Source organism: Sebastes umbrosus, chromosome 9, assembly GCF_015220745.1.
Source record: "Sebastes umbrosus isolate fSebUmb1 chromosome 9, fSebUmb1.pri, whole genome shotgun sequence".
Lineage (NCBI taxonomy): Eukaryota > Metazoa > Chordata > Actinopteri > Perciformes > Sebastidae > Sebastes > Sebastes umbrosus.
Genome location: NC_051277.1, coordinates 13,714,073 through 13,726,476, shown reverse-complemented (window position 1 = coordinate 13,726,476; position 12,404 = coordinate 13,714,073). Strand labels below are relative to the sequence as shown.

The window sequence follows — 12,404 nt, the reverse complement described above, 5'->3', positions numbered from 1 at the left end:
AAAGCAGCAAATTCTCACATTTGAGAACTTAGAACCATCAATTTGTTTGGTGTTTTAGCTTGAAAAAAAAAAATGACATAAACGAATACTCACTTGTGAAAATAGTTTTTTTTTCTTTCGATCGACTAACAAAACATTATAATGATTATTTAAATGTGGTATTTTAACACCAGATAGTTGTTACTGACGACGTGTTTTGGCAATCCTAAATTATTGACGATAATATTTGATGTTGTATCAAGTTGTATCTACAGTAAATCAATCAGTAACAAACTGAATCTTTCATGTGTGTAAATGTGTACGAAGTCTTTATGTGAATTATGTTTTTTAGTTTGTTCCCTGTTATGTTTGTTGTTAACACAAAAGAGAATGAGGCTGTGACAGAAGTAATATTTGTGTACTTGTACATACAAGTAGTGTTGATATTGCTATTCAATGAGTTTCTCATTGACCATGTTGAGCTTTTGTTTGTTGTTTGTTGTCTGCTTTTACTTTCATGATTCTGTCTTTCTATTACCTTCTGACTAATATAAAGTTTTTTAAATTGAATGTTTTCTTATTTAATTCATACAGCAACTTTTATATTGACTTCCCCTGCTATGTTTTTCCTGATGAATAATTCAATAATTTCTGTATTGTGGGGAAATGTTTTAACATTAGGCTGACTCATCTGGGTATTTTGCATTTTATTGTTTTTCTTCTCTCTCTTAAAAACTTTCATCTTTTGAGATGAAAACTTTTTTTTTCTCTGTCTGACTGGTGAGTCTGTATGTAACAGCAGGTTGTTTGAATTCTTGACAGCTGTCAAAAGATGCCACACAGGTCGGAAGTCCTGAACTGAGATGTTGGTTTGACAAAAGACTAATACTCTATATAAACAACCTGTTGCACCATGAGGAATAGGTGTATCCCTGATGTAACTTAAATGCATGTAGGCACATCTTATTAAAGGGACAGTTCACCTCAAAATCAAAATTACATATTGTTCCTCTTACCTATAGTGCTATTTATCAATCTAGATTGTTTTGGTGTGAGTTGCCGAGTGTTGCAGATATCGGCCGTAGAGATGTTTACCCTCTCTCCAATATAATGGAACTAGATGGCACTCGGCCTGTGGTGCTCAAAGCGCCAAAAAAAATACATTAGAAAAGCTCAACAGCAATGTCTCTTTCTAGAAATCATGGCCCGGTTACTCAAGATAATCTACAGACCTTCTTGTGTGCAGTTTCATGTAGAAACTATTTTCTTTCTGCCAACCGTATTACCGCACAGAAGGAAGTGTGCATCTAATCATGGACGAGAGGCTCATGACAGCGCATGATGTAAACATTAATGGCATCCTCCTCAGGTAAGTTGCCATAATGTTTGCCAATTTGTTTGACAAATATAACTTAATTTTTGTGCTCAAAAGTTTAAAAAAGAAGATTGTTGGTAAAAATGGAAATATGACGTATGACTTTAGTAGAAGCTGCAGGTCATACGTCATCCTCCAAGCTGCGGGTGCACTCATGCTCGTTTGGGTCCAGACCTCAGTATTTCTAAAATCCGGCTGATGAAAAACAACTAAAAGTCAAAGTAATGAATTTGGTATTTTGTTGTGTGAAGCAGCTCTGTTGAAGACGGATACTGAATAAGTAAAATCCTCACATTAATCATACTGGTGGGCAACTTTAATATCTAACATTTACTTTTGTTTTTGTTTCTTTTTGACTAGCCGGTGTCAGCGTGTCAGCAAACCCTACCATTTATAAATAATCCCAATGCAAATATTCCTCTGTTACACTTTAGAAAACAAACTTTGTTGTGACAGCCAAGCTCCTCTAGAACGGTCTGGCTTTAACTGTCTGGAGGAAAACGGAGGATTTGCATTAATTCGTGGCTTTGTTTTTGTTATTCGCTGCAGGGCATTCAGTTGGTATTCCTGCCTTGTCGGCCTGTAAACCTGCTCCTCTTTGTGATTAATCTGTGGCTGAATAATGGAACATCAAGACACAGTTGAGGGCGATTAACAGAGATTTCATTTCACCTTATTGTCTTGATGAATCCCACAGTGAAGCAAATCTTCCATGGGACAGTAATTTGACTTAACAAACACACACTAACTCACTCAGACAGAAAAACACACAAATACATTATATATAATATACATACAGTACATTATACTTTTGTGCACACATGCATACAAACACACTCATAAATACACACCTGTGATGTAACACGTCACGAGGCGGTTCTCCAGCGACACGTCGGCATCGGTGGTCGTCATGGAGACGATGACTTCGCCGGGGCTGCTGTTCTCCACCACCGAGCCGCGGTACAAGTCGTCGGAGAACTTTGGCGGGTTGTCGTTCTCGTCCGTCACCGTCACCTCCACCAGGACGCTGGACGACAGCTTGACATCACCGCCGTGGTCCGTGGCGAACACGTTGAACCGGTAGACCCTGGTCGCCTCGCAGTCTGTCTCCCGTGCGGTGGTGATCCAGCCGGTGTCTCCGTCGATGGCGAATACCTCGGTGATGTCCACGGTGTCATCAGGTAGGGTCTCCAAGGTGTAGGTAACAAGACCGTTGGTGTCTGTGTCCGGGTCGTTGGCGGTCACCTGTGGGTCAAAATCAGAATTTGGTCAATTTGTATTTCAAGTTGAAGCATTTTAAAGAAATTGAAATGACACGTTATACTCGTTTTGTCCATAGTATCAGCTAGTTGTAAATACAAAAACCTTTCTCACCTGAATAACGGTGGTTCCAGCAGGCATGTTCTCAGCCAGGAAGGCCCTGTATGGGTTTGCATCAAACACCGGCTGGTTATCATTCACATCTTGGACCTGGATGCTGACCGACACCAGCGATGCAACATCGGTCCCATTGTGGCTCCCCCGAGCGATCACATCGATCTGATACCATTTGGTCTTTTCGTGATCGATGGTCTTCTGCAACAGTAGAGTCCCACTTTCTTTATCCAAACTGAACACTTTGTCCTTGTTGCTCTCCACAGTGTTCCCGTTCACCAGGCTGTAAATGAGGGGCATGTCGGAGTCCGCCCTCACTGAGCCGACCTCCGTCCCTGTGGGGATGTCCTCTGCAGCTGAGAAGGTGTAAAGAGGCTCTGAGAACTTGGGAAGAGGAACCTCAGGAGGAACCACTTTGAGCTGAACGGGGACGGTGGAGTTATAGAAAGGAAGGCTGCCATCTCGAGCTTTGACTTTAAAGTTGAAGATCTTGTTCTCCATGCCAACAAGACTCTCTTTGACACTCACGACCCCGGTGAAAGGGTTGATCTCGATAATGTCTTCAGTCACCTGTTCGGCTTCGTCGACGCTGTAGGTGACATCTGCATTTTTGCCGTCATCCGCATCGTAAGCCATGATTTGAATGACTGGGGAGCCTTTATTAACAGTCGACTGAATTGAAACCTGGTACTCTGACGCTTTGAACTGAGGAACATTATCGTTCTCGTCTGTGAGAATAATCTTGACCGTGCAAAAGGCCACTTTTCCGCCACCATCTTTAGCCATCACTTTGATAGCGATGACTCTCTGGGTGGGGTTCTCTCTGTCCAACGGTTGCGTCGTCACAATCTGCCCATCAGCGTCGATGGCAAATTTCTCATCAGCGAGTTTGTTTATGATGGTGTAGTCGACACTCCCATAAGGCCCGTCATCGGGGTCAATGGCCGCTAATCGGATCACCCGAGTTCCCGCCTCTGCATTTTCAGCCAGCTCTGCTTCGTAGATGCTCTGCTTGAAGTGCGGACTGTGCCTGTTGCTGTTTATCATGTCAATATTGACTGGTGCTGTATTCTGAAACACTCCGTCAGACACCGCCACTGTCAGGTTGTAGTACGGATCCAGGTTCCTCTTACAGACGTTAGAAAAAGAGATGATTCCTGAGGATTCGTTGATGTTGAAGTAGCGGCCTCCGTTCCCTGAGAGGATTTTATACTTGAGGTTATTCATGTCCCCGGTGTCCGGATCTGAAGCTTGGATTTTGATGACTATGTGGCCACACTTCGCCATTTCATCCAGCGAGGCGTCATACTGGGAGCTCACAAAGTCTGGCGGGTTGTCGTTGACATCGGTGACATTTATGAAGACGTGGGCTTCACTACTAAGAGGAACTGTGCCATTGTCAGTAGCTTTGATTTTCAAATGAAAGTGTTTTGTGTTTTCATGGTCCGGCACCTGTTTGGTGACAATCAACCCACTATGACTGTCTATCTCAAAGAAATCAGTCTCGTTTTTCTCTGTTTTCACCATCTGGAAGGTAATATCTTTGTTTCTGCCAGAGTCCCTATCAGAGGCAGAGAGTTGTATCACAGAGGTGTCGATCGGGAGCCCCTCAACAATGGTCCCAGTGTACGTTAGCTTTGAGAAAACTGGCGCATTATCGTTCACATCCTCTACTTCTATTTCAATGGAGGCCTCCGAGAAAGCTCCGGTAACAGAGTCACTGGCACGAACTGTCAACACGTGCATGGTTTGGCTCTCGTAGTCGAGGGGGTTGGTGACGGTCAACACGCCAGTTTTGAAATCAATGTGAAAGTGTTGCGAGGCGTTTTCCTCCTCCAGGTTGTAGATGAGCCGATAGCCCTCTGGATTCCTGGCCTGGACGTGTAGGATGGTGGTAAACGGGGGGACGTTTTCAGGGACTTTTAGCGGATACAGAAGGGTCTGGAAAACTGGATTGGTTTGATTCCTCACTTGAATGCTGAGCTGTGCCGCCGTGCTGTGACTGGCCTCGCCGTCGTCTGTAGCCAAGACTGTCAATATATACTTATTCAGAGCTTCAAAGTCAAGAGGTCTTTGAAGGGACACGTCGCCGACTTCTGGATCTATCCTGAAGAGGTCGTAGTCCTCTTCTAGTGAGTACACGATGCGCCCATTCTCTCCCAGATCTCGGTCGATGGCGGTCGCTTGATATAAAACATCTCCTGGTTCAGAAGTTTCAGAAATCATCATTGAAAAAGGCAAGTTTAGAAACTGTGGAGGGTTGTCATTAACATCATCTATAAAAATCTTAATCTGGGTGGTGGCTGTCCTTGGCGGCGTCCGCATGTCTTCTACCTTCACTACTACGTCATAAACATCTTGTTCTTCTCGGTCAAAAGGGATACCAGTTGTTTCAAGAACGCCTGAAGTCTGGGAGATTACAAACTTCCCCACTGGGTTTACCACAGAGTATACAAGAGGCTCATTTAAAAAGCAACCTGTGGCTTTGAGTGCCGCCAACATTTTGACTGTCTTTAGGTTTTCTGTAACGCTTGCTGAATACACTTTCTGCTCAAATCCAAGATCGCTGGCTGTGAAGTTTGTTGCGTTTACTTTGACGGAGGCTGAGTCTTTGTAGAGGCCGTCAGAGGCTTTAACAACCAGATGGTAAAATGGCCTGAATTCGGACACATTGCTCACGGTGATGACCCCGGTGTTGGGGTGAACGGAAAAGGCATTGTGAAGATTCCCCTCGGTGATGCTGTATGAGACTGCCGAGTCGGCGTCACGGGCCATGACGCGTACCACCTCTGTATCCCTGACAGCTGGGAACATGATGGATGGCTCGTACACTGGGGTGGTGAATTGTGGCGGGCAGTCATTCAGGTCCAGGACGCGGACAGTGACCTTGGCAGGCTCTGTTGCGTACAGCGATGGCTCCCCAGAGTCCTTTACCTGCACGGTGAAGTGATACTCAGCCTTGGCTTCAAAGTCAACCGGTGAGATTAAAGAGATGGTGCCCATACTTGAGTCGATCTTGAAGACGTCCAGGGCCTCCGGTTCCATGATCTGATACACCAGCAGAGAATTTGAATCTTTGTCTGCATCTGAAGCCTGGATGACCAGAGGCGTGTTTCTTTCTCCCATAACCATGCTGTTGATGTGAGCCGACTCGCTTATTTGCCCCAGGTAGTCCCGCTGCTGAAAAACCGGAGCGTTGTCGTTCTCGTCGATCACGTAGATGTCAACGATGGTCTTGGACGAGGCTCCGGCCGTGGTGGAAGCTGCAACTTTGAGCTTATAGCTGCCACAGTTCTCAAAATCAAGGTGCTTTTGGGTTGAAATCAACCCAGTGAATGGGTTGATATGAAATGTCCCATTTGAGTTGCCACTTTCTATCCCATAATGCACTGCATCGGGGCTGGAGGCGGAGATGGTGACCACTGGTGCTCCGAGGGTGCTTAACTCACTGATCTCTGTTAGGTATTCATCGGAGGGGAAGGCGGGTGGGGTTTGGTCAGAGATGCGGATGTGGACGTGGACGGAGCAGAGGTCGCTGCGCTGAGGGAAGCCCTGATCAGTGGCCTTCACTGTCAGGTGGAACTGGTCCTGAGGCTGAAGGTCCAGAGGTTTGGACACACTGATTGAGCCCAGCTCCGGATCAATGGAGAAGATGTTGTCGATATTCCCTGCAGGGAGAAAGGAAATGCATTTATTCTTATCATTTTATCCATTTTATAGGTGTATAACAGAAATGTTGCTGCTTCTTTTATGCTTTCCTTGTGGGAGTTTTATGCAGTGAGTGAATACATCTCCTATCTGTCTTACAGGTTTGCATGAACAATATATTTGTACATTTATCTATTATTCCATCCTAAAATGTTATTTTTGGCAACACTTTATATGTACTGTACTGTACATGCACTGTATAATTATAGTTATAAGCACTATTCTAAGTTATAAATATCCATACTGATTTATAACAATAATCATAACACAAAGCATTTTATAATGACTTATAAGGTCAAGTATCATAATACTTAATAATTGCTGTTTTTTGCAAGGATCAAAGTATATTAATTTCCAATTGTTGTAATACATTATAATTTTTTTTATAATGCATCATAATCACATTATAATGTGATCATAAGTCACTCTAAGTGGTCATTGTTTAAGTAAAAATCTAAATCATTATATGCATTATAACAGAGATTACAATGCATTATAAAAAAGATTATCATTTTCTTGATTCTCCTGCAGTGAGTATTCTTTCTGGTTTGAAAGTACTTATGTTATTTAAACTAGAGAAACTGCTCAGGAGTCAGTTACATCTATCTTACCCTGTTGGCATATTAATTGTTGTCTAGTTATAAGGGGAAAAGTGTTAAAGGTTGGACTATTAGCTTTTAAATTGGATGTTCTTGCTGTATAAAATACACTGAACGGCTGCATAATGTGCTCCCCTGCAGCAGTCGGGGTCACTGTCAACTGCTTTGATCATGTATGATCAGCAAGAGACCAGCAGGTTTAAAGGCTTAAACCAAACAGAAAATCATGGCTGAGGAGGCAACACAGAAACACTTTCCTCCCTCAGGCACCATCATTATGCCCTTGAACCTTCTAAGCTAAGTAGTCGACATCTGAAGGCTGCGCTTGTACGGGGCAGCTCCCGGCGGTCTATATTAGAAATTGGCGGCAGCTCCCAGGTGTGTTTATGTGCAGCTGAATGACTGTAAAGCAGAGTGAAGCTGAAAAGGAGCAAAATAAATAAGAGATGTTCTCTTCGCTGCTCACCGGAGTTCAGAGAGTAGCTGATGTCGGCATTGCTGCCCATGTCCTTGTCCAGGGCCTTGACCCGGATGATCTCGGAGCCCGTAGGGGCCAGGTTGGAGATGCTGGCCTCGTAGCGGGGGCTGAGGAAAGCCGGCGAGTGGTCGTTACAGTCCTCCACGTGAACCACGACCTTCACAAAGTTCCTCTTCACTGGGATCTCCTGGTCACGCACCTGAGAAAGAGCAAAGAAACCTCTTTTTAGATGCATTTTTGATAGTTGTTTCTTTTAAATTTGTTTCGTTTAAGGTCAAGTCAAGTTGAACTTCATTAGATTCTACTGCACTCTACTGAGATAAATGTGTGATTACCATGACGATGAGCGTGTGAACGGAGATCGTCTCATAGTCGAGCTCCTCCGTCATCACCATGACTCCACTCTTTGGGTCCAGATGGAAGAACTTGGTGCTGTCTGGGTGTAGGCTGCTGTGGATGGAGTACACCAACTTACTGTTGGTGTCGGCGTCCCGCGCGCTGATCTGTAGGATGTCCTTCCACGGGGAGGTGTCCTCAGGAACCCTCACCTTAAAAACACGCACAGGAGGAAATGAAAAAGAAAAACAAACACAGGAAACAACAGGGTTTGAAAAATGAAATAGGAAACTGAATACCTGGACTTTTATGTTTCAATTTGAACACAATTTTTATTCATAAAGGTGGTCCGACTAACAACAGAAAACATTTTGAGGACAGGAAAATGTTGTGTTAGAGCAACAATTTCAGAGACAGGACCAGAGGGGGCGTTGATTACTGTGATTAAGGAAACAACAGTGATGCAGCAGCCTCGTACTGTGTATTGGTTGTCCTGATAATTACAGTAAAGAATGCCTGCAGAGGTTGATAATAATTCTCAACATGTGTCTACATTTAAATTGAAAGAGTAATGTCTAAAAGATCTCTGACTTTAGAGATCTTTCTAAAAGCTTCCTGGTTACCACAAAGACTCTCAAAAACCAGAACAGAAATCAATAAAGCATGGCCTAAGGTACTTTAAAACCCTTAGCGCCCAATTGCCACAATTTAAATAATAAAACACACTCAGAGTCATATCTCAGTGAGACTTACACTTTTTGGGGAAGACATCTTTGTCTCTTGTGTCTTTCTTTGGGCATTAATATTTTTTTCAGCTTCCATTGGGGGACATGGCAGAAAAAGTTTGAGGAATACTGGTGTGGTCTTTTATGGAAAGTTAGTTAACTTAGATAGTTTTGTTGTATAAAACCCTTTGGAAAAGCACGCTAATGCGTATAAGGATAGTTCAGATTGTTTCAGATAATAATGGGTATGTCAGAGATGCAACCAGGTGTGAAAAGCAACAGCAATACTGCTTGTCCTCTATAATCATAAGACTCAAAGTCCTTAAACGGATAGTACCAGGAGTACCAGCATGTGAGAAAAGCAATGTACTGACTATTTTAGCACATTTTATTGACCACTGAGTCTTTGTAGAGGCCGTCAGAGGCTTTAACAACCACCAGACTCCGATGACAAAAATAGTCAATGGAGTTAAAGTGACTCTCCCAAACAACCCTGAAGCAAATCACTGCACCACCCAATCTAGTGTGAATGCAGCCTGAACCCTTTAAAACACCAAAGTCACACAATAACACAAACAAACTAACCGATCGAGACAGTGGTAGACCAGCAACCTCTGTGTTCTGTGAGGTAAAATTACTGTTTTCATGAATGGAGTCTGGTGGCTTTGAAGAGAGCGATATAACGGCTTCAGTTGCCCGTTGGAAAGGGCTGTCTGATGGCGAGTTAAAACTTTGATAAAATTCTAAATATAGCGTACGCTTAAACTGATATTGATTTTTTTAGATGTCTAAAATACGTTTTGCTGCTGCCCCCGTCCACAGCAGTATATTGCTTTGCAGCTGTGCTGGTACTCCTGTCTGTTTCTCCAAACTCCATCTACTGTAGGTAATACACTGACTATGAATAAATACCTCAACACCACTTCGGACATACCGTGGTCTGCTGCTTTTCACACCTGGTTGCATCTCTGACAAACCTATAATTATCTGTAAAGAATGTCCTTTTGGGTATTGCTGCTGTAATAAGTCTCCTGTGAGCTCTACTACTCAAATGGACTGGATCTCCCCTCGACTCTCACCTCGTACAGCGGCTTCAGGAAGACTGGCCGATGCTCATTCATGTCCAGCACACGGATGTAGGCCTGCAGTTTGTGAGATGGAACACACAGGGTTTGAGAAAATGGATGCTCAGCATGACCAACATTAAATATGGAAAGCGGCGGTTCAAACCTGCTTCACACGCAGCACCTGAGCCGCTGCTGTCTGCGGGGTTTAAGATTAGATTCTAAACCAGAGATTTTCAAACTCGATTGAGGGCATAAATACAGTTTTTTTTTTGTTTAAAGTTGCTGGTGCAGCTCAGTGGGTTCAACTTAAAAATAACATAGCGTGTTCAGAGGACAGAGTTTTGGTTTCTTCTATCTTTAAACCAACACAGTGTGGTGTTTTATGGTCACTTCTCACTTCTAAAAAAACTGCCCACTAGTTCTGCAAAAAGTGAGCTGAGCTGCTCGTTGTCTTATAGCTATCAATTATGTTTGACTATCTAAATATACTGAAACTGGAGGGAAAAAACTTTTGTTTTAATCCTCAAATAAAAGTGAAATTCAGACCATTCTTTCCTTATTTCCTAGGTCAGATAAACAGGTTTCCTTCGTAAGTCCTTACATTTTTACTTTTTGCAAATTTTGTGTGAAAATCTTTAGTTTTGCAGTGTGTGGTTCTGACCTGTGTGGTGGCGCTATGGTGGCCATCGGTGACCCGCACCGTCATGTTGTAGTTGGAGCGTCGAGCCGCATCGAGCCGGCGGGCGATCGAGATGGTTCCCGTATTTCTCTGGATATCAAAGTCCTTTTCCTCATCGCCACCTGACAGAGAGAGAGAGAGAGAGAGAGAGACAGGTGAGGGAGAGACACACTCAGAAGTTTATTCCTACAGTATGTGGGTGTCCAGCTGTCAGATGTAATATCTTAGATGGTGTGTCAGACTCTGCAGGTCTGATTTTGACTGGTTGCAGGAAAGATGCATCTTGGCATCGTCCTCCAGCATGTAAAGAATTGCAGTGATTTCCCTGTAGGGGGGGTGCTGTAATTTATGATCCACTGTCTAACTTTGAAAGACCCAAACTCTGTTAGCCCCAGTCCCATTCTGAAGAAACTTTGAGAAAAAGGCACTTTTGACTACATGTTCTTTTATGTTATACAGCCAATTATGTACCGTCATGTAACAAATGTTGTTAATGTCATTAATTATGAAGCAATGTTCAGGGCATGTTTTCAATGCAGCATGTCATCGTTAAACCTGACGCACCAGATGGGTTTGTTTCACGGAAACATCTGAGAAGCCGTCATTGGAAACTGTTTGGAAAAGGGCAGGCACTTTCAAAAAAATACTTGGCAGGTGATTGGATGAGCCACCTGTCAGTCAAACTCTTGCCGAAGCCAGTCGGGAGAAGAGCGAAAACAGCTTTTCCATCGACAAAAAACCTTCAGTGTTGTTCTTTGCTCTTCTTTCAATGAAGAAATACTCTCCAGTCCTGATATAACTGATGCTATTGCAGCTACATAACCTCTTCAGGAGCCGCCATTGTTGTTTAGAACCAACAGTTACCTCTCTGTGTCATATCACACACCTAACCCACGCCCATAGCTCCTCACAGGATGCTGATTGGTCCAGACACAAACGCATAACTTGAAGCCTGACAAGGTGGATTTTCGTGTGACATGTGATCCCACGATTCTCTCCTGATAGTCGTGACATTGCATGAATCCAGCTGCCGTGCACGGTAATCTCATCCTGGCTTTATTGTATGAACTGACTTTTGCAAATTTGAGTTTTGTAAAAACTTTTGCTGGAGTTTGGTAAAAAGTGTTTTCTGATAAACTGTTAGACTTATTGAATTAAAATAGAACAAAAAATACAGAGAAAAACAGAGGAATAGATTTTTCTTCCCTTCATATGGATCCATCCATCACAACAGGACATGTTGATGACTTCTTATTTACAGACAGAGGTGAGAAACCAACTGAGATACCCACACCCTCCAAAACAGCAACAACACCGTCTATCTGATCACTTGTCTGTCTGACTTTAAAAGAGTATTCAGAGTTTGTTTAACCTTGACTGTTTCTCCATCCTGTCCTGCTGCCAGAGCAGTGGAAGTAGATTGTGCAGGGATGATAATCATGAATACATGAGTAAATGTGATTGGTTGATTGGACACAATTGGACACGAACAGTGTGTGTTATCCAGACTTTAAGATGAACTGTGGAGTTGGTGAACACTAATATTTTAATGAGTTGGTCCTCATGATGTTTCTACTGGGAGGATGTAATACACATTTCTGCCAACTTCACAGAGCAGTGATGCATAGTCGTGGCAATAATGCCATAAAAAAAAGGCAGAAAAGTGCCAAAGACAAGAGGAGAAGAAAACTATAAGTCAATGCAAACAACTCACTTTCAATGCATGAAAATAAAACTTTGCAAATGTAACACAGGACTGGGAAGTTAGCCCGATTGACACTAAATGTTTGAAACTGATACTGAAATATATATATATATATATGATGTTTTCTTTCTTTTTTTTAACATAAATATGCAATAACATAAACAAATATTGTTGATAAGGATACATAGACTGTATATAGAAAGAGGACGTAGTCACCGTGACGTCACCCATTGGTTTGTGGACTACTGTTTGAAGCCTGGAATTTGGCTTTTTGGCCGTCACCATCTTGGTTTTTTGCAACCAGAAGTGACACGAGACGGTGGAGCTACAACCGAATGCTGAATAAGACCAAAAACCAAAATGTTCCAATTAACTTTCA

General features: G+C 42.9%; 1 protein-coding gene across 1 annotated transcript in view; it reads right to left on the bottom strand.

Annotated features, from left to right (window-relative positions):
• fat2 (FAT atypical cadherin 2) overlaps positions 1-12,404 on the bottom strand; it is a 116,241-nt gene that overhangs the window by 62,292 nt on the left and 41,545 nt on the right. The window contains exons 7-12 of the mRNA XM_037780224.1: positions 10,303-10,442; positions 9,654-9,716; positions 7,849-8,061; positions 7,502-7,712; positions 2,729-6,396; positions 2,206-2,599 (exon numbers count right to left, since the gene is read on the bottom strand). Coding sequence (XP_037636152.1) covers positions 2,206-2,599; positions 2,729-6,396; positions 7,502-7,712; positions 7,849-8,061; positions 9,654-9,716; positions 10,303-10,442 — 4,689 coding nt within the window. The remainder of the gene's footprint in view (positions 1-2,205; positions 2,600-2,728; positions 6,397-7,501; positions 7,713-7,848; positions 8,062-9,653; positions 9,717-10,302; positions 10,443-12,404) is intronic.